This window comes from Phyllopteryx taeniolatus, chromosome 20, assembly GCF_024500385.1.
Source record: "Phyllopteryx taeniolatus isolate TA_2022b chromosome 20, UOR_Ptae_1.2, whole genome shotgun sequence".
Classification (NCBI taxonomy): Eukaryota; Metazoa; Chordata; class Actinopteri; order Syngnathiformes; family Syngnathidae; genus Phyllopteryx; species Phyllopteryx taeniolatus.
The window spans coordinates 551514-573579 of NC_084521.1; the positions used below are offsets into that span (position 1 = coordinate 551514).

A 22066-nucleotide genomic window follows, 5' to 3' on the forward strand; every position below is an offset into this window, starting at 1 on the left:
TCCATCCATCCATCCATTTTTTGAGCCGCTTCTCCTCACTAAGGTCACGGGCGTGTTGGAGCCTATCCCAGCTATCATCGGGCAGGAGGCGGGGTACACCCTAAACTGGTTGCCAGCCAATTGCAGAGCACAAACAAACAAAGAACCAACCATTCGCACTCACATTCACACCTACGGGCAATTTAGAGTCTCCAACCTAGCATGCATGTTTTTGGGATGTGGGGGGAAACCGGAGTGCCCGCAGAAAACCCACGCAGGCACGGGGAGAACATGCAAACTCCACACAGGCGGGGCCGGGGATTGAACCCCAGTCCTCAGAACTGTGAGGCTGATGCTCTAACCACTCTTTACCGTGCTGCATTAGATAATCATGCAAACACAAAATAATCTCAAGCAGGTCTCCTGCAAGATCTGGTAAATAAAATGTTTCCAAAAAAACTACATTAAAAAAAAATCCAACAAATTGAAATGTAGACTCTCATAAACAACTTCTTCAGTTCTTATACAATACAGTGGTACCTTGACTTAAGAGTGAATTACCTAAATTGACTGACGGAAACGTATTACACAGACAAACAAATAAAATATATATATATATAGCACGGTGGGCGACTGGTTAGAGCGTCAGCCTCACAGTTCTGAGGACAGGGGTTCAATCCCCGACCCTGCCTGTGTGGAGTTTGTATGTTCTCCCCGTGCCTGCGTGGGTTTTCTCTGGACACTCCGGTTTCCTCCCACATCCCAAAAACATGCATTAATTGGAGACTCCAAATTGCCTGTAGGTGTGACTGTGAGTGCAAATGGTTGTTTGTTTGTATGTGCCCTGCGATTGGCTGGCAACCAGTTCAGGGTGTACCCCGCCTCCTGCCCGATGATAGCTGGCATAGACTCCAGCATGCCCGCGACCCTAGTGAGGAGAAGCGGCTCAGAAAATGGATGGATGGATATATATAACACTGTGAAATGGTGGATGGCTGGTTAGAGTGTCTGCCTCACAGTTCTGAAGACCGGGGTTCAATCCCCGGCTCCGCCTGTGTGGACTTTGCATGTTCTCCCCATGCCTATGTGGGTTTTCTCCGGGCACTCCGGTTTCCTCCCACATCCCAAAAACATGCATGCTAGGTTAATTGACAACTCTAAGTTTCCCGTAGGTGTGAATGTGAGTGTGAATGGTTGTTTGTTTGTATGTGGCCTGCGATTGGCTGGGAACCAGTTCAAGGTGTACCCCGCCTCCTGCCCAATGATAGCTGGGACAGGCTCCAGCGCACCCGTGACCCTTGTGAGGATAAGCGGCTCAGATAATGGATGGATGGATATATATATATATATATATATATATATATATATATATATATATATATATATATATACACATACACACACACAGAAACATTTTTCAGTCTATCTGTGCTGCCTGGTACTGGTCCGTGGCCTATATGGTTGGGGACCCCTGTAATACAATATTGTACAGTTCTATTTTGCTTCTTAAAACCACATTACAAAAAATATTGCCATTTCTTGGGGGGGCTGGAACAGATAAGTGGCATTTCCATTCATTTTAATGGGGAAGTGTGATTTGAGTTACAAGCATGGTCATGGATTGGAATAAACTTGTAAGTCAGGGTACCACTGTATCACATACCTACAGTGATCTTGCTTAAAATCTGGTCGAAACTGTGCTGGCATCATCATTTGAAAGGTCCTTAGTTCCACCATCTTGCCCCTCCCTCAGGATGGCCACCACAGTGGATAGCGTGGCATTGGGATCCAAAAGTTTGACCAATGGCACATTCACGCCTCGGTCCTGGTACATGAGGTTTTGCAGCGTCATGGCCTGCATTGAGTCGGTGCCGAGCGACGAGAGCGGCATGTCATCTTTCAGTTCGCTCACGTCCACGCCGACGGTTTTGCTGAGCAGCGAGACGACGTAATCTCTGGCCGGCACCTCCTCTGTGTTTTTGCTTTGAGAATTCAACTCTCTGGACTTTTGGAGCGCTTGCTCCACCAGCGCCGAAAGCCGCATGGTTAGGGCGACATTTTGCGAGAGGATGTTAAAGCGGATGTTCCTAAAGTGGAAGCGGCAAACGGCCTGTTGCGGTCGATTGAGCAGCAAGCATTGCTCGAGACTTTTATGGATCTCAGCCACCATCAGCACCATCATCCCCTTGGCTTCCAGGAAGCGATGGAACAGCTCTTTGTTCAAGAGGAGTCCGAGGTTCAGAGCTCCCCAGTTGATGGACTGAGCGGGCAGGCCGAGCTTGCGCCTGTACTGACAAAACAAATCCAGGAATGTATTTGCTGCTGCGTAATTTGTTTGTGATGCGTTTCCCAGAAAGGCTGATATGGAGGAGTAACACACAAAGTAATCTAATTGGCAGCTCAGTGTTGCATGGTGCAAGTTTAGCACACCGTTGACCTTGGGCTTGAGAACCTCCTCATAGATGGATCTATCAAGGGACTCGATCAGCGCGTCATGCAAGACGACCGCACTGTGAAACACCCCTCTGATTGGATAACCTTTGAACTTAAGCTGTATGTCGCAGACAACCTTGTGCACCTGCTCAGACACGGCAATGTCACACTGCATGCTGACCACGGTGTTGCCGCACTGCTTCTCAATGTTGTGGATGTCCTCCTGCACCTCTTCTGAGGGCTTGCTCCTGGAGAGGGTGACGACAAACCCGCCTCCCTTTTGCGAGATGAACTTCACCGTTTCAAAGCCCAGCCCGGTTAAGCCGCCTGCCACAATGTACACCGATCTGTTTTGGAAAAGCTGCTTTTTTGAACACAGAAGTGGAATATTTGATGTCGCGGTTGTCTGACACTTTTCCAGCGCCACAATGGCCAGTTTCTTTGCATGGAAGTAGGAGTCTGGCTTCTCTGACGGAAGGATGTGGATCTTCTCAGATATGATACACTGAAAGGTGAAGCTTTCAAGGGAAAACTTCTTGTTGAGGTTAAAGGACTTGAGCCAGTGATGAACACGTAGCCTTCGAGCACATAGGGATCCTTTTTGCAAAATAGCCGGAATGTTAATTGTTTGGACATGGACACTTTCTTTTACACTCGGGAGCTCATCTTGGGCAAGCAAGTGCTGTGTTTGAGATCCACGAACAAGGACAACATTCTGGACACCAGAAAAATTGCAGACTTCTGCAATCAAGCTTTTCTTGAATGGAGGGAGGACTATGAATGCATCTATTTGATTGGCCTCTTTAAAGGAGCAATGTGTTGCAACAATCACATTCCACTTCCACTTTTGAGAGGCAAGTGTCAAAACCTTCACCAGAGCGGAATCAGGAACAGGAGATATGATGCAGAGACGGTGCTTGGCTTTTGGCAAGACACGGCACAGGATTTCCTTTGCCAGCACAAAGTAGGAGACACAGGGTGTTGTTTGAAGGAAAGGGCAGTTTTTGGTGGCGTAACACACATCCTGTGGAACTCTGACCCTACTGGCTGCCACCACAGGGTAACAGCAAGCCACAGAATCTCCCACTTTTAATTTCCTGACATCCTTTCCAACCTTTGTAATGATTCCACTGAAGTCAAGCATGTGTAGATTGTGGTTCTGTGAGGAGTGTTTGTTCCAGTATAGCGTCTGGCCAAAATTCAGATGCGAGGCACTCACAGGAGTGTAGTCTGACGAATGGACACATAACTTAGTGGGCTGAATTTCAACTGAAGTGTCACTCATTTGCTCTACGTCAGCATGGACGTGAATGGCACTCAAGCGGCACATTTTAAAAGCGTCCCCAGTCTGGAGGATGCAAGGTTCAGATGTGTTGGACACGAAAGTGGCTTCAGAATTGTCAGTCAGTTCAGGAGGGGTACGCGCAATGGAAGGTTTCAGAATTACCCCGTCTTTAACCACCAGTTCTGGGTATTTGCTGCAAGGATAAGCTCGAAGGACCTCTGACAGAGCCGCAATGTCCTTAGCACTGATGGAGCCAATGTCAACCAACTGAAATGAGAGTTCGGCTATTTCTGCAGCAAGCGACCTTGTCATGCCGACAATGGCAAAGCCTGGATTTACATGATCAACTGTGAGTTCGGATGAACAATAGGTTACTGCTCGGATGGAGTTGGGGAATTTAATTCGCTTGAGCTCGAGGACTACCTGGCGAAAAATTTCACAGCAACTTGTCAGATTTTGCAGGACAATATCAGGCGTGAGCGAGTTGAGGTTTTCTTTGCCCCACAAGAACAAGACCTCATCAAAGTTCTGCTCAATGTCTGTTATCTTGAGGTTTACCAAGAGAGATGGAAAGCCTTGACTCAAAATGTCTGTGGCATTTGTGAACGAAATGTACTGAGAGCATTCGTCTAAGTGGGGATGTAGGCCTTCTGCAATCCCTAGATGGTCAGAAAAGACTAAGGCCTTAGGAGGTGGATCATTTGTGATCCCCTCAGGAATGACACTAAAGTCGTTATGGTAAAAGTATTCCTCAACCACATGAGAGCGACTGCCAAGGTACTTGATTAACACATGCTTAACTTCGACCAAAGTGCGACCATGTCGATCAGCAAAGCATCCACAGACCTCAAAGTGGTCTGCACCAACATCGGTTGCCCTCAAGTAGACTGTCATCTCATCTTGCAATGGTTCTAACACGGTCAAAGTTCCGATCTTGGCAGGAAATCCTGGTCTCCCAGCAAAAATGTGCTCTACTGTGACTGGGAGGAGCTGCATGAGGAAGTCCAGCACTACTGGATGAATGCAGTAGTTGTGCAACTGAGACCGTAGTGCCTGTGGAACTGTGACCACGGCAAAAGCCTCTTTCAGATCTTCGCCATAGTGTACATTTGCTTTATTTGTAAAGACATCGCCATACTGAAAGCCTCCTTGGGCAAGATAACCATAAAATTCCTGATACGTCACAACAGATGTGCATCTTTCGTAAATACTGTCCAGGTCAATGCACTGCTCTTCGACCGGGCGCTCTTTCTTGAAGGCGACTGAGCCTGATGCATACGTGGCTGATGAGGAGAACACTGTGAAACTAGCTTCATTCTCTTTTTGTTCGAGTTCCACTTTCATCTCTTGGGAGTTTGGGGTTATGACAAATGGGCTGTGAAAACTGACACTGAGCTGCAGTGAGTTGAGAGGGACCTTCGGTTTGGCGCAGGCCATGAATGCGGCTAAACCCAACTCTGCATAGAAGGCCCCAGGGATGATGGGTACTTTGTTGTGTCTGTGCTCTTTCAGGTAGAAGGTGGAGTCGGACATCAAATCGCAGCTGAAAGTGTTGCTCTTATTTCCTGTGGCACAGAGCACAGGGTGATTACTCGCTATGTTTTTCTGAGCCCCTTTGATGATGACATCCCTGTCTGAGGAATCAAACTGATATCTCGGGAAAGGCAGCGGCGGTGCCTCATAGCCTACATAAAAGCTGTTCCAGTCTATGTGGACACCAAGCTCAAACAGCTTTGAAGTGACGGACAAGAGTGTCTCGTGGTCTTTTTGTGGCTGCAGCGAGGCTATGACAGCTATCTCATTACCTAGAGTTTCCATGATGTTCCTCTGGAGGGCTCGTCTTGGACCTATTTCCACAAAGACCGCACATTTCTTTCCCTGACTGGCTGATTTGACTGCTTGCTCGAAAGCGACGGGCTCCCGCACATTTCTAACCCAATAATCACCTGAGCAGAAATCCCCCCTCTGTGCCTCCTTTCCGGTCACCGTTGAGAATAACTGCACTCTAAGCTCGTTCCCCTCCAAGGAGCCAATTGCCTGCCTGATTTTTGGCAGAATTGGATCCATCATATGGCTGTGATAAGCAGCGGGGACCTCTAGGACGCGGATGAAGAGGTTCTCACTGTTAGCTGTGCTCCTCAGCTTTGCCTGAAGGCTCTCGATTGCATCGGCATCCCCCGAGAGGGTGCAGGACTGTGGGCTGTTAAAAGCAGCAAGACAAACTCTCCCAGAGTATTGAGGGAGAAGAGCTGTGACCTCCGATATGGCCATATTGCTAATCACCAGCATCTTTCCACCGGCCACTTCGCCCTGGAGAATGCTACGGAAGTGGATGACTTTGAGGGCATCCCCCAGGGACAGGAGGCCCGAGCAGTGAGCTGCCGCCACCTCGCCAACAGAGTGTCCCAGCATGGCGTCGGCTTTGACACCCCAGTGTCCGAGCAAGGTGGCTATGCCCACCTGCAGAGCAAAGAGGAGAGGCTGCATCACATCCGGAGCGTTGAAGTCGCTACGTTCGCTCTCACTCTCAAGCGTGTCCAGAATGTTGAGTGTGCTCAGCTGCTGATAAACTTGGGAAATCTGCTCAATTTTGTCTCTGAACACTGGCTCGTGTCGGAGCAGCTCCTTGCCCATGCCGTAGTAAGTGACGCCATTACCGCAGAAGACAAACACTAACTTTGGATCCGGGAGCGACGGGGTTGTTGTATTTTTGGTCACAGCAGCCTGGAGCTTCTCTTTCAGGTCGACTATGGATGAAACCAGGAAAGCCCGTCTGTATTTGTGTTTGAGATGGCTCCTCCTGCATGCTGCCGTGTACAAAAGACAATCGAGATCCACGTTGTTCTCCAGACGTTTAATGGTGTCTTCTAGCGTGAGAGTGAGAGATTTTGGTGAATTTGCCGACATGACAAAATATTTCACCTTCCTGCTATCATTTCTGTATGCTCTATGTGACCGCTTGTGCTGGGTGACAATAGCGTGAGCGTTCGTACCCCCAAAGCCAAAATTGTTTACTCCGGCAACCCGCCCTCCGCTTGCTTCCCACTTTTCGACCTCTTTGGGAAAATGTATGTTCAGAGCCTGGAAGTCTACGCTCGCCGTCTCCTCCGAGAAGAAAACCGAAGGAACGATGGTCTCATGCTTCATCATGAGGAGCACCTTGATGAGTCCGGCCACCCCAGCGGCAGATTCCGTGTGTCCGATGTTGCTCTTCACTGAGCCAATCCGCAGAGTCTCTGCATCGGAAGCTCGGACTTTGGCGATGACGTTGGAGAGGCTCGCCGCCTCCGTCGGGTCTCCGACTGGCGTTCCGGTGCCGTGGGCCTCGATGTACTGGACGTTAGCGATGTCACTCTTAGAGTAGATCATCTGCAGAAGCTCCTCCTGCTGAGTCAAGGATGGCTTGGTGATTGGCGACACAGAGTGTCCGTCCTGGTTGACGGCGGTCTTGCTGATGACGCCCCAGATGTGATCCTGGTCTTCTAAGGCCTGTCAAGGTGTAGCGAGGATACAATGAAACTGATGGTGCCAGTGCCAGGACTGTTTCATTTGTTTATGGTGGTGAATAATGAGGAAAATAGCATAAGTCACATATGTGCAAGTTATTGGTAAGTTTCGAGTCTTAAACTTTAAGGCAGGTCCCAAGTTTCTCTGGCAAAAATCAAGCAAGTCGTCGAGTCCCCACTAAATTTCAAGCCAGTCATCACTTGGATTAAACAAGTCATAAAGTCCTACAATTTTGCTCCATCACAACATATGCAGTATTCGCACATTAGCTGCTTTGCACTCAGTTTCTGTACTTGCGTTATGAATGCAGATTTAAACATGTAAACAGGCAAGTCTTTCAAGACAAAGTCAAGTTCAGGCCAAAGTAAGTCGAGTCTTTCATAGGTTTTAGGCAAGGAAATTCCATGTCCCGAAATTGGCGACTTAACTCTGACTCGAGTCAAATCATGTGACTGGAGTCTCCCAGCTCTGGAAAATAACATCACCTTGCTCAGTGGTTTGAGGAGAACCACGCCGCATCCTTCCCCTCTGCCATAACCGTCTGCCTTGGTAGAGAAAGGCTTACTGGTCCCGTCCGGAGAGATCATCTTCGCCTTGCTGAGAGCCACAAACACTCTAGGCTCGATGATGCAGTTGACGCCGCCGCACACCGCCATTTCGCAGTCGCCTGACAAGACGGCACACGAGGAAGAGGTCCTTTTAGAAAGTTGCTTCTCAAGATCACCTGAGTATCGTCGGGGCACCTTGTTTGATGGCCTGGCACGCCAGATGGAGCGCCACCAGGGAGGACGAGCAGGCGCAGTCGATGGCCAGCGACGGCCCAGTGAAGTTGAAGATGTACGACACTCTGTTAGCGGCGATGCTCATGGCCAACCCCGCGCCGGTCCAGTGGTTAATGACGCTGGGGTGCACGTGTGCCGCGTTGGTTTCGTAGTCTCGGTTCATGAGGCCTGTCGGGAAAACCGCATGAATCTCTCGTTGTGGTAGTCAACTGGAAATGACGTTAGTGATTTTTACCAAAATACACTCCGGTTCTGGTCCCGCTTGCCTTTTCCACGGGAATGCCGGCATTCTCCAGAGCTCTGTAGACGCACTGAAGCAGCTGCTTCTGCTGAGGGTCCATTTGTTCCACTTCGCTGTCGCTGATGCCAAAGAACTTGTGGTCAAACTGGTTGAAACTGCAAACATTGTGGGAGGAAAATGGTTCCAATCCAATCTCTACTTGCATCAGCCATTGAGTGATGTTTCTCAAACCTCTTACATCAAGTATCACCCCAAATATTATTCTAAGTGTAGTGTACTGACTAAAATGTGTTGAACTGTATTTGTTTGAATTGCTGTTGTGAAAACTAGTTAAAAGTTTGTTTGGTTCTTTGTGTGGATGGATACTGGGGTGTCCTGCGTTCCGAGGGGTCTGTGAACATTTCAGGTTTTTTTTTTTTTTTTTTTTTTTCAAAACCAGTCACACAAAACACACTCAGTATTGTGATTACAGTACTATTACAACCCCGGTCAACATTGACCCAATTTCTTCCTTTTTTTTTTTTTCCTCTTTGCTCACCAATACACTAGTGAACAATAACAATCCCGGACGAGCCCCCACATGTAGCCCACAAAGGCAGTACTCACAAAACCGTTGAACCCTCAGTTCACTGGGGAAAAGAAACCCAAACCGATTGTCGTAGGAACGAGCCCTCAAAACGCTTCAGTAGGCACAGCGACTGGATCCCGTAGCGACGAAGCGGCAGCCCGGTGGCGTTGAGCAGGCAGGACCCGTGGCGTTCAGCAGGCAGGACCCGTGGCTTTGAAATAGTAAATCCTTTCGCGTTGCCAACAGTCAAAAGTCCGTTCGCGTTGAAAACAGTCCAAAAATCCGTTCGCGTCCAAAAACCAGGTGCAGACCCCCCCGAAAAAACTCTCTCTCTCCCGCCGCATCTCCCGCTCTTTCTCCCCACGACCCACCTCCTTCCCCCAATCCCATTGGACCACCACCCCTTCAATCAATCATTAAAACAAAAACAACCCTGAAATGTTCACAGACCCCATCGGAACGCAGGACACCCCAGTATCCATCCACACAAAGAACCAAACAAACTTTTAACTAGTTTTCACAACAGCAATTCAAACAAATACAGTTTAACACATTTTAGTCAGTACACTACACTAAGCCACTGTAACATTAAAGTCCCTGTAAAGTGCAAATAAATGTCTTGTAAAATTGACACACCAAAAAGACGTGTTGTAAACAACCCTGCCAAATTTGAATGATTCAAAAAAAAAAATTCATTTTCTCAACTCTCAAGCGCTGTTGGCGTGTCTTTCTGATGACTACACATAACTACATGTTTGAGGTGTGAAAGTATGTCAACTTAAAGCCTCTGGTGATTGGAATATATCCCACCGGGTCGTCACAGGGCTTTTCCACGCTGTGACAACGAGCCGCTCTAAAGCGGCCACCCCAGCCTGAAGCCAAACTTTACATGCTGGCTGTCATATCAGAGGGGAAAAAAATAAATAAATGACTCCCTCCTTGCTCTTATGTCTTCGCGCTCACAGCCGACAACAAGGCGCTCTAAAGCGGCCGCACCAGTGCGAAGGCCCGGTCTCAAACCTAGCCCCTCCCCCTCGCTGTTTTACTGTTCTCCGTGTGATACGCGCGTACTCATGGCCAACAACGGCTAAGGCAACCACGCAGCAGACTTTAGGACTGAAATACGCATTTTCGCACATCGCAATTGCGCCCGATAACCACTGATGCGAACGACAGCGCTCAGGTTCTTGTGTTTGGGGAGAGGCAACTCATGCTGGACGCCCAAGTGCGTCACACGACGCTGTTTTAGCCACGCCCCAAAAATCGGAAACATCTCTCCACAGTTGAGGACTACATACTGTAGTTCTCAGTTTTTCACGTTTCAGCAAGTAGAATGTATTTGAAACAAATTTGTGAATTCACTTCAAAGGTTCTTTAATACAGTGATTAAATGTAGAATGTATTTGAAACAAATTTGTGAATTCACTTCAAAGGTTCTTTAATACAGTGATTAAAAAAACTTAAATAATGATATAAATGGTATTGCACATTAAAGTTGAATAGAAATTAAAAGTGAATAAAAGTTTAAAAACAAATACTTCTAAAATGTAAATTTTTATATGCATGAAACGTGTGTGGGAGGGGTAAAACTATATATATATATTTAAAAAAGACAAATATTTAGCAGATTTTCACCTAACATTTGATTTGCTTTTGTGAGATTATTCTTCTGCGAAATGCGTGCCCGATTGTGGAGTGGCATTGAGATGTCATACCCATCAATGAGGGCGGCCTTGGCCGTGCGGGACTTGCCCGCCTTGTTGTCGTCGGGGTCGTACCATGGGCTTAAGTCGAACCGCTCCTTGGGAATCAGAACCGAACAATTCCGGCCACTCACCAGAACCTTCCAGAAGTTTTCTAGACCCTCTCCTGCATGGAAAACACATTCATACCTTACAATGGCTACAATGCTTACATTTTCATTTCTAGTATTTATCACAATATTAATACTATTCGTTTGCATGTGGTAAATTTTGATTAACAAAATGAATAAAAAATCTATTTATAATTTCCATCCATCCATCCATTTTCTGAGCCGCTCATCCTCAAAAGGGTCGCGGGAGTGCTGGAGCCTATACCAGCTATCTTCAGGCAGGAGGCGGGGTACACCCTGAACTGGTTGCTAGAGAATCGCAGGGCACTTTTAAGCAAACAATCATTCGCACTCATATTCACACCTATGGGCAATTTAGAGTCGTCAATTAACCTACCAGGCATGTTTTTGGGATGTGGGAGGAAACCGGAGTGCCCGGAGAAAACCCACGCAGGCACGGGGAGAACATGCAAACTCCACACAGGTGGGCCGGGGATTGAACCCCGGTCCTCAGAACTGCGAGGCAGACGCTCTAAGCAGTCGTCCACCGTGCCTATATTTACAATTTAAAATATTAAATTTTACTAAACGAAACAAGGCGGCATGGTAGACGACTGGTTAGAACTGGCAACCAGTTCAGGGTGTACCCCGCCTCCTGCCCGATGATAGCTGGGATGGGCTCCAGCGCGCCCGCGACCTTAGTGAGGAGAAGCGGCTCAGAAAATGGATGGATGCATGGATAAAAAAAACAATTGTAAAATTAATTGAATATATATTAGAATTTGAATTATTCAAACTCATTATAATAAAAGAATAAACTCTTGTGACATGAAATTGAATAAAAAAAGAATTCCTAAAATGCACTCTGAACATTAAAATACATCCATCCATCCATCCGTTTTCTGAGCCGCTTCTCCTCACTAGGAGCTCGTGCTGGAGCCCATCCCAGGTGTCATCGGGCAGGAGGCGGGGTACACCCTGAACTGGTTGCCAGCCAATCTCAGGGCAGATGCAAACAAACAACCATATACGTTTGTAATATACTTTAACTTTTAAAAAAAAATATTTTTTAAATGTCCTTGTATACAGTACATGCATTGCTAATTGATACACAGTAGAAACATGTTGTCTCCATGAAAGGAAAAAGGAAGAAGCTATTTTCTTTTTACAGTGAACATTGGGAGAGAACCAAAAGCTTAAGAACTTAAGCACGAACAGACTGAATAACGAATCATTTTTCACCCTTAATCGCTTCACGACATGCATAACAACACCATAAAATAAACTAAGCAATATGCAAAAAAGTTAATAAGTGAGGGATGGAGTGGCATCTAATTGCTATCTGGATTAATTGGAATTTTATCAAAATATTCGTTGAAGGGTTGCCAAATTCTGCTGAATATACATTTAAATTGAATTTTCAATGTATTTATCTTCATATAAATGTAATTAAAATGTATAACTACATGAAGATTACATGTTATATGACAAAAATAATTTAAAAAATCTTAGCCATTTGTTCTTGTTTTATTTTATAAACTACTACAACATAACTCCCAATTTCCAAATAAAAATATTGTCATTCAGAACTTTTTTTGGGGGAAGAAAATGAAAAATATAAAAAGTACAGTGTTTTCATGTTTTCCCATACCTGTAGTGTATATTTGATTAAATACAATATAATCTATAGGCTCGGGTATGAATAGTATTTTTAAAAAGAGGTTTTAAATGCGTTACCGCCTGGGAAGTTGCAGCCGATGCCCACCACGGCGATGCCGTCTTCAGCCCGCTCCATGGTCACGCAGCACAACTGGCGAGTACAATCAAAGTCAAGTCGTTACTCCTCAAAGCGTGTGTGCACCTATTCCCCTTTTGCCACGCACTCACGCTCGTCCATCCTCAAACATCCAAAGTGAACGGGGTCGGCGTCTTTATAGGCCGCCGCTCATCAAACATTAATGAGAGATTGTATAGACGTCTCCATGGCGACCAAGGAGCACACATTTATGAAGCCTCACAAGTGATTGCAGGTGGTTTAATGAGTAAATCAATATGTTATCCAACACTGAGCTGCTGTCATTGAAGCTTATCAAAGATCACCGCTGTCACCTCTTTGAAAATGCCCAATTCAAAGTCTTGTCCAAACCGGGGCTTCTCGAACTTCCGGAAGATAATTTTTTTCTCCAAGGATGCCCTCATCTGTGGTCATTCGGCACGCTGGCCCTCGTAATGGAACCGCAAATTTGCGGTTCCGCACCCGCGGATTTTTATTCACGGATTGTTTTTTTCCTATTGCTTTCCAATTTTATTCACATTTGGGGGGAACCAATCCTGAAAAACTTATTGGCGTTACATTCCCGCTTATTCAATAATTTTTTGGGGGTTGAATTTTTTTATTCATTCTTTTAAAAAAACGTTTTCAATGGCCATCAACTGTACAAAAAGACGACAGCAAGCACGCAATTGTGCCACATACGTCATGTGGAACACTTCCTAATCAATATTTAACCAAAATGCGTCCATCCATGAAAAAAACAGGACAAGGAACGCACATGTCGACTGCGGCGCTTTGACATGAGTCCAGCCCGAGACACGAGTCGTCACGATTATTTGCTTTGACTTGGGAGCAAAAATTTGAGATGCGCTGTGAGGTGGCAGTGAACGCAACTCAATTGGCGTGAGCAGTTTGGCAGCTAGACAGTCAACAGTTCTTCCAAAAAAGAGGCTACGAGCTGTTACTTGCCACTCTAGTTCAAGTTTCCAGTCAAAATAAACATACAACGGAAAAGGACGCAGTCACACAGCCTTGCCTTTGACAAGTCCCTTCAGTTTAGATAGTTCCATTATTCCTTGAACAATGAAAGAGAGTTGTTGCTGAAAAGCATGTGGAAAATACACCTCCAAAGTCAAACTCTCTCTCTCTCTCTTATCACTCCTTCACGTTCTGTCTTTGTCCTTTTCTACTGTCCGAGCCAACCAATGGAGGCAGACGGTCAGGGTTTTTTCCTCGCTCGTGTGCTCTTCAGTTGGACTTGTCGTGAGTGAGGAACTCTTGTTCCTCTTTGACCTGCTCCATGTGTAAAGTGCCCCGAGACAACTTCTAATTGATTTTAAATTGAATTGAACCATAGAAGTCTGCTTAGTGCAATATGAGCAATACAATGACTGGCGTCAGTATGCAAGAAGGACGTATTCCGCTTGGTAGACGTCCAGTAAGGCTGGCTGCAATTCATCAAGTGATGTAATCGTGTTTGTCGGTTGGCGGGCTACTTCCTGGTTCAGATGGGAGCGACCATTCCGATTGCGGCGGCGGTGGGCACTTTTCGTGATGCCACGGAGACTCAATTTTGTAGTTTTTTTTTTCAAAATTTTCCACTTTATTTCTGTGATGACAGACAGTTACGACATTTTCAGATTTTTTAAAAATTAGACAGTCAAGAGATTTCACTTTTTTATTTTCTGTGATGCTATTTCCGCAAAATTGTCCACTTTATTGATTTGACAACAGACATGTATGACATTTTCACATTTTTAATTTTACTTCTGTGATTAGAATGTCAAATTTCACGAGATTTTCTCTTTTTCTGTTTGACTTCTGTGAGGACAGGCAGTTGTGACATTTTCTTTCTTTTCTTTTTTTAAACACCGAAGTCAAAACATGAGCCTTAAATTGTCCAGAGGCTTCGGCCAATGTGCTGCGGCGTGCGAACGGAGCTTACCTCTGGGGATGCTGTCCTTTGCCTTCGTGCGCTTGCAAACTGAAAGTCGAGCTGACAGTGGATGCTTATCGCCAACAAAAGTACGCACACCTCAAACTGGTATTTTTCTCCTTATGCAGGTGGGCAAACGCAGATTAGCCATCTTCTTTTTTTTCCCCCCTTGTTTTTGATGCTGGCTGCATCCAGGCGTGAGAAAAGTGATGAGCGTGTGTCACCAGGCCAGCATCCGTCAGATGAACTGGACAGCTGGAAGTTTTTTTTATACTTGAGTCAAAAATGCGCCCAAACCTGACTTGAAGTCGATGAAATGCAATGAGCTCACGGCAGAATAATTTAATGTGATGAGCTCCTTAGAAAAAGAATGTCATGAGCTCATCACATGTATGTAAATGATGCATTTATTCATGCACTTCCGCTTCTTCTGTGTGGGAGTGCTTAAAAAAAACATTTATTTCTGTTTCCATCTGGCATGATGCAACCCATTAAATTACACTGCACCTATTTTCCAACCGTTTTGCTCAGATAACACAGAAAGGTGACATAATACATTTGAACATTCAGCAACAATTGTTTTATAACGCATTTGGAAGGACTGTACACAACTAAACAGTTGTGTACTTATTAATCTTTTTATTGCTTTTATGGATGCATGTGTTATGAACTGTGTTATTCTTTAATGGCCACTTGTTGGATGACCGCTGACAAAAGCGGGGATGCCGAGTCAGCACAGATTAAATGTTTGCAAATTAAAAAAATAGGAAATTATACAATAATAAAAAAAAAAATAACAAAAGTAGGTGAGCAGAAGACGGGTTTTTTTCTATACATTTTAAATATCTACTTTAGCAAAGGCTGATTGGTTTGTTTTGAATCTCGTTAGAAGTGTACCTAATGATGTGTCCTAGAGATGAAGAGTTCAAAGTTCCACAACATGAAAAAAGCAGATTCCAGGTGAATATCAAATGATCTATAAGGCACACTTGATTTAATAATAAAACAAGAATTGTCAAATTGTAGAATTATTGGTGAAATACATATTTTTCAGGTATAAAACATTAACTGCACAATGACCTTTCCTGACCTTGTGTAAACTGAATGTTTTCAGTAGCTAAATGGCAAAATTTGGTCAATGAAAACTTCCATGTTGTCCACCTGTCTGTCTTTCTGTGACTCCAGCTGATGACACTCTAAGCTCAGCGGCCACTTCCTGTTTGATGGCGAGGGACTGTTGATGCATTTTTGGGTGTCGTCTTGGTCTGATGACATCAAACTGTCAACAGCATGATGAAAATTACTCTTTAAATCATAATTATAATTCAAGCAGGACATTTATTGGTCGATTTTTGTTTGATTTTGTCATTTCCAAATGCAGCTCTTTAAATCAATAATTTACTGTCGCCAATCGTCATTGGGTCTCTTGTGGCCACTTTTTGCCAATTGAAATCCATGAAAATGACATTCTTGAATTTCTTGTGTTTCATTGTAGACTGAACGCCTGACCATAAAAAAAAAACCACAAAATGTTTTGATTATTCATACATATATTAAAAGTGGATAAACCTCCACAGACTCTTATTAATCGTCCCCACACTCCTATTAACCGCTACCATACTTTAATAAACACCTTTTAAACTCGTACAGTAATGCATTGTAGCACTGTGCACTGTATATTTTATTCCTTGTAATGTGTTTCAATTGGGCGGCACGGTGGATGACTGGTTAGAGCGTCAGCCTCACAGTTCTGAGGACCGGGGTTTAATCCCCGGCCCTGCCTGTGTGGAGTTAGCATGTTCTCACCATGCCTGCGTGAGACTCCGGTTTCCTCCCACATCCCAAAAACACGCATGGTAGATTAATTGAAAACTCTAAATTACCCATAGGTGTGAATATGAGTGCATATGATTGTTTGTTTGTATATGTGCCTTGCGATTGGCTGGCAACCAATTCAGGGTGTACCCCGCCTCCTGCCCGATGATAGCTGGGATAGGCTCCAGCACGCCCGCGACCCGAGTGAGGAGAAGCGGCTCAGAAGATGGATGGATGGATGGTGTTTCAAATGTTTTTCTTTTTTACAATTTTAATGTTTTTGGCTAGGAATCAGAATCATCTTTATTTGCCAAGTATGTCCAAAAAACACACAAGGAATTTGTCTCCGGTAATTGGAGCCGCTCAAGTACAACAGATTACAGCATACACACAAAATGCAACGAGATGGCAAATTATGTGCGATATGAATCCCCAAAATAGCGAGGGAACACCCTAACTGAAAGGGTAGTAAAATCCAACAACTAGTGAGGTTCAAAAATAACAGAATTGTCTTTGTATTATTTATTAAGTAGATATTTTTCAGGTGTGCAAACACAAGCAGATACAGTAGACCCAAACATTCAGTACAAAGCTGACGAGAAAATGACGAAAAGCTGCATTATGAATATTAGCAAGAAGTGTTGGAATCGCAGGCAGTCAGTCCCACGTGATGTTGAGCATCCGACAGCTGAGCTCCCACAGCTTCTGCGCCAGCTCGTCGTCCTCGCCCGCCGTCGAGCAGTTTGCGGGCGCGCAGTTGCTGTGGCGGAAGACCAAGCGGGCGTGAGCGCTTCAGACGACCCCCGACGTTCGGCGATAGCATACCTGTAATATCCGCCACTCCGGTCGCTGAGCGATGGCTCGACGGCGCAGTAGACGGTGGTGCGCGCGCCCTGCGCTGACGTCTTGGTGAAGGGGCTGGCCATCTTCAAGAAGAAGCGCTGAGGCCCGTTCAGGTGGCGCCACAAGTCCGTCTGGACCACGCCCGGGTGCAGAGAGTACGCCGTCACGCCCGTGCCTGCCGTAGACGTGCACAAGTGGCAAATAGGAAACGCAGGCAGCGCCTTCCGCGCTCGCTCCTCAGCAAACAGACTGGAGTCACTTAGAAAAGGGTGAGGTCTTCATTTGATTTCCGGAGCGTTTGAGACAAGGGCTAGGGTTTTAAATGAGGCTTAGGGATTCAAGTTAAGCTTTCAAACAACAGTTAGGTACGTTTTCAAGCCTGGGTTAAGCTTTCAAACAAGGGCTTGGGTGTCAAATTCGGGTTTCAAACATGGGTCAATTGAGGGTTTCAGCCTAGGTTCGCGTTTCAAGTTTAACAATGTTTAGGGTTTCAAATTAGGTTTCCAGACAGGGTTAGGGTTTTAAGCCTGGGTTAAGATTGCAAAAAAGTCTGAGGGTTAGAAATTATGGTTTCAAGCCAAATTTAGGGTTGAAAACGTGAAAGTCTCACTATGGGTTTACAAACAAAAGCGGGCGCCCACCTTGCGTCCGTTTGGCGAGCGCGCGCGTGAACAGCACATTAGCTAGCTTGCTCTGCGCGTACGCTTTGTTCTTGTCGTAGGCACGCTCGCTGTTGATGTCGTCCAAGTTGATGGAGCCCCAAGAGTGAGCCATGGAGGATACCGTCACCACACGCGCCGGACTGGAGCGTTTCAGCAGGTCTAGCAGGAGGAATGTCAACAGGAAGTGGCCTGCCAAAGAAAATGACAGCTTCGGGGGTCAGGCTTTCAAACGGGGCGGGGGGTTCAAGCCACGGTTAGGGTTTCAAATTACAGTTTCAAGGTTTCAAACAAGGGTGAAGCTTTCAAGGTAGGGTTTTAAGCCACAGTTTGAGTTTTAAATTAGAGTTCTGAAACAAGATTAAAGCCTGAGTTAGGGTTTCAACTTTTAAGGTTTTAAACATAATAAGAAAGTAAAGATTAATGAACAAAGCTTATTTTTTTTTCAAGCATTTTTAAAAACAAAGCATTTCCTGTTGCCACCCTCCTAAACTGAACCGTGCGTCTTATCTGGCTGAATAATAATCAACAGTGATATCGTACAAATAAAGTGTGACATAACGCAAATAAGAATCATAAACGTGGGCGTGCGTATGGCATCATAAAAGTTGACCTTGGCGTAATCTCGTTGCGCAACCTGAAGACACGCTAGCTAGCCTGATGCTAACAATGCTAACAGCGAGTCGCTTGACCGGAGTTCTGACGCAAGAATGGAAAAGTAAGGAATTTCATTTCATACATTTCCAGGTCTGGAAAAGTATGCAAAATGGAAACTTTTGTATGGAAAAAAACGTTTCACGTTACCAAGAAGCTCTATTTTCTAAAACAAAACATTACGAATATATAAAACAAGGGTTTCAAAGTAGGGTTTCACAACAGGGTGACAGTTTCAAAACAAGGTAAGGGTTTCAAAGTAGGGTTTCAAAACAAGGTACGTGTTTCAAAACAGGGTTAGGGTTTCAAAGTAGGGTTTCAAAACAAGGTGTTTCAAAGTAGGGTTTCAAAACAGGGTTAGGCTTTCAAAACAGGAATAGGGTTTCACAGTAGGGCTTCCAAACAGGGTGAGAGTTTCAAAGTAAGGTTTCAATACAAGGGTTTCAAAGTAAGAATTCAAAACAGGGTAAAGGATTCAAAACAGGGTTAGTGTTTCAAAATAGAGTTAGGGTTTCAAAACAGGGTTAGGCTTTCAAAGTAGGGTTTGAAAACAGGGTTAGTGTTTCAAAGTAGGGTTTGAAAACAGGTTTAGTGTTTCAAAGTAGGGTTTAAAAGCAGGTTTAGGGTTTCAAAGTAAGGTTTAAAAACAAGGTTATGGTTTGAAAACAGGGTTAGGGTTTCAAAACAGGGTAAGGGTTTCAAAACGGTTAGGGTTTCACAGTAGTGTTTCAAAACAAGGTAAGGGTTTCAAGTAGGGTTAGCGTTTCAAAACAGGGTCAGTGTTTCAAAGTAGGGTTTCAAAACAGGTTTAGGGCTTCAAAGTAGGGTTTCAAAACAGGTTTAGGGCTTCAAAGTAGGGTTTGAAAACAGGGATAGGGTTTCAAAGTAGGGTTTGAAAACAGGGTTAGGGTTTCAAAGTAGGGTTTCAAAATAGAGTTAGGGTTTCAAAACAGGGTTAGGTTTCAAAGTAGGGTTTCAAAACAGGGTAAGTCTTTCAAGTAGGGTTTCGAACAGGGTTAGAGTTTCAAAATAGGGTTTCAAAAGAGGAATAGGGTTTCAAAACAGGGTTAGGGTTTCAAAGTAGGATTTCAAAACAGGGTTAGCACTTCAAAGTAGTGTTTCAAAACAGGGTTAGGGTTTCAAAGTAGGTTTTAACTCAAATGCCAGAAATTACTTGAATTCTTTGCGGAGAAGTCCAGAAATTAGCGTCTGAAAAAAGTATGGAATGTTGAAATCTGAAATCTGTCGAAACCCTTTTTGTCGTGTGAATGCAGACGAGACTGTTACAACTTTCAGTCCATTCCACAGCGTTTGGCAAAAAGCGCATTCTCTTGTTTACCGAAGTGATTGACACCTATCTGCAACTCGAAGCCGTCGGCCGTTTTGGCGTATGGGCACGCCATCACGCCCGCGTTGTTGATCAGGATGTTCAGTTTGGTCTCGCCTAAAAAAAGAAAAAAGTCAAACACATGCTTTGCAGAGGTTGGGTGAATTCAAGGGCAGCCAGCGCGCATCCCGTTTGAAGGCTTCTTCTACCTTCATTGATGGCCTGCGCAAACTCTCGGATGGATTTAGTGTCAGACAGGTCCAGTTTCACGCACACCACGTTTTCGTTCAGCGAGCGCTCCTTCACCTCTTTGATGGCCGCCTGAGCCTTCTCCATGTCACGGCACGCCATGATCACTCGGGCACCTGGCCGCGCACAGACGACACACAAACCGGGAAACACATACGTACACACACGCATGCAGACGACAACACGCACGTAGACACCAAACGTTCCAATGAAATAATAGGGAATTGCAAGGGATCGATGGAAAAGTCATAGTCTGTGAACATAAGAGTTCTCATCTTTGGGATTTAGTTGATTGCTCTTAATTCTCCAATACCTCCATGTAAAGTTTCAAAACATTGAAAATGTTAATGGTTTGTGAAATCAAAGGCCAACTTGAAACCCTCCATACAGGATAAAATAGCAGGAATTTTCAAAGTTGCAAACCGATCACGGGAACATCAAGAACTGTGCAGGAAACGCAAAAAAATATTTTTAAGTGGGATCAGTGATGAAAATATTTTGATGAAATAACGAGAATCAAGTGGAACTAGTGCAGTACGGTACTGTATTATGCTTTTCGCCAGCATGAAAAATGCAAAGGTGAAGTACGCCCTCTGGTGACGAAATTAAACTTGTTGACCATTTCATAATTGAGATTGAGTTTGTTGCGTCATCATGAGAGCTGTTCCTAATATTTTGACCAATCAACATTTAAGAAAACACCTAAAACTACAAGCACAAAAACATGAAATTACAAAACACAAATAATGTTGAATAAAATAATACCGTTGATCCTAAAATAAGAAACCACAAAAATACTACAACCAAAATTATATAGAGAGATTTTTTTTTTTAAATGATTAAAATGTTCACAAATAAAAACTATTAAATATATATATATATATATATATATATATATATATATATATATATATTACATAATAAAAAACAAAAAGTTATGATAGAGGTAAATATTGTTTTGAGGTGTGACTGTCAAAAGTTTATTTGCAGGTGTGCCTAATCTTGACAAAAGCGTGACACGGCACACAAAAAAAGAAAAGAATCCGGATGCATCTCTGTTGAGTTTGCTTTTTTGGCACACCGACCTCTCGTGGCCAGGTCGGCCGCCGCCTCCAAGCCGATGCCGGTGTTGGCTCCGGTGATGAGCACAGTCTTGCCCTCCAGCTTCTCGGCGCTGGCCCACGGAGCGCGGAACAGATTCCTGAGCAGCCACAACACAGCGACATGTTGAGCAATCGCCTCTGCAAAGTGACTCAACCGGCCAAGTGGCTCTGGCGTCACTTAGACTTCACTCAAAATCGCGTCTAAACTTGTGCAAGATGCATAGAAAACCCAATAACAGTCGAAAGCGAAACTCTCAAGTTAACAACATCACTTTGTAGCTTGCTATTTAGACACAAAATAACACGTTACACCACGGTTTGCCCACTTGAGCTGACATGAACTTGCTCACCTTATAGCCTGCATGTCTTTTTTTCCCACGTCAACGGGAAAACAAACAATTCGAATCAAAAACTTCAGCAAAACTCACAAAAACGCCTTCTCTCACTTTCAACATCAAAACCTGCGACGCACAACTGGCAACCTGAAATTGACCAACTCGCGTTACAGCCAATTAGCGACAGTTGAAGGGCCTTGCTCAAAGGTGATTGGTTAGAACGGATCACATGGGGCCACCCTTGCCGAGGATACGCCCGATTGGAGACACGCCGTGCCGACGCAATTTGTCTTCCTTGAAAGCGATACAATGTGAAAACACCAAACGTTATGAGTCGTTCAACGAATAGAAATGAGGAACTTTGTAGTGTATGTTAAAGGTTTATCCGTTTCGGGGTTACGGCTTGGGTGAGCTAAACAATCGTTAACTAACAAAACCCTAACTAGAAAAAAAACCTCATTCAATAACAAACGTTAAAACTGCCATCGCTTGCTTAAAATGACCGACTCACATTTTAACCAATGGGCGACCGGGGTAACGCCCTCGGGCGAAGCTGATTGGTTAGAATTGACCACGTCGGTCCGCCCTTGCTTTTAAAGGTGCACTCGATTTGGGACATATGTCGTACTGAGACGATTTCTTCATTGAAAATGTTTTAAAAATATCGAATGTTATGAGTCCTTTAGCAAGTAGAATAGCAGAGAGAAATTTGTTGTTTATATTGTTATACATTTAGTTTAGGTTTAGGTAAGGGGTTATGATT

The 22066-nt window shown here is 44.6% G+C and overlaps 2 protein-coding genes across 3 annotated transcripts; both read right to left on the bottom strand.

Moving 5' to 3' along the window:
• Positions 1–106: 106 nt before the first annotated feature.
• On the bottom strand, positions 107–14903 carry LOC133470029 (uncharacterized). Of its 2 annotated transcripts, XM_061757850.1 has the most exons (7): positions 14328–14903; positions 12346–12418; positions 10511–10664; positions 8222–8382; positions 7948–8154; positions 7690–7871; positions 107–7186 (listed from the first exon to the last, which is right to left on the bottom strand). In XM_061757850.1, the coding sequence occupies exons 2-7, from the start codon at positions 12401–12403 to the stop codon at positions 1658–1660; spliced, it is 6291 nt and encodes a 2096-aa protein (XP_061613834.1). In that variant the 5' UTR covers positions 12404–12418; positions 14328–14903; the 3' UTR covers positions 107–1657. The 2 variants fall into 2 exon arrangements, with proteins under 2 accessions (XP_061613834.1, XP_061613835.1); XM_061757851.1 differs by lacking the exons at positions 10511–10664; positions 12346–12418; positions 14328–14903 and adding an exon at positions 8834–9197.
• Positions 14904–16640: 1737 nt separating this feature from the next.
• On the bottom strand, positions 16641–21774 carry rdh12l (retinol dehydrogenase 12, like). Its single transcript, XM_061758634.1, has 7 exons — positions 21319–21774; positions 20951–21066; positions 19826–19981; positions 19629–19733; positions 17618–17827; positions 16959–17151; positions 16641–16893 (listed from the first exon to the last, which is right to left on the bottom strand). Exons 1-7 carry the CDS (start codon positions 21330–21332, stop codon positions 16791–16793), a joined length of 897 nt encoding a protein of 298 aa, XP_061614618.1. The 5' UTR covers positions 21333–21774; the 3' UTR covers positions 16641–16790.
• Between the last annotated feature and the right edge of the window lie 292 nt (positions 21775–22066).

What these genes read in the sequence shown, in the direction of transcription:
- LOC133470029 (XM_061757850.1), bottom strand. Translation starts at nt 12,403, where the DNA reads ATGGAGCGGGCTGAAGACGGCATCGCCGTGGTGGGCATCGGCTGCAAC. An exon ending in AAGGCCGCCCTCATTGATGG is followed by an intron (nt 8,383 to 10,510) that starts GTATGACATCTC and finishes CAATGTTTGCAG; the next exon opens with TTTCAACCAGTTTGACCACA. An exon ending in CAGAACCGGAGTGTATTTTG is followed by an intron (nt 8,155 to 8,221) that starts GTAAAAATCACT and finishes TTTTCCCGACAG; the next exon opens with GCCTCATGAACCGAGACTAC.
- rdh12l (XM_061758634.1), bottom strand. An exon ending in GGCCGACCTGGCCACGAGAG is followed by an intron (nt 19,982 to 20,950) that starts GTCGGTGTGCCA and finishes GTGCGCGGCCAG; the next exon opens with GTGCCCGAGTGATCATGGCG. An exon ending in TGCGCAGGCCATCAATGAAG is followed by an intron (nt 19,734 to 19,825) that starts GTAGAAGAAGCC and finishes TTCTTTTTTTAG; the next exon opens with GCGAGACCAAACTGAACATC.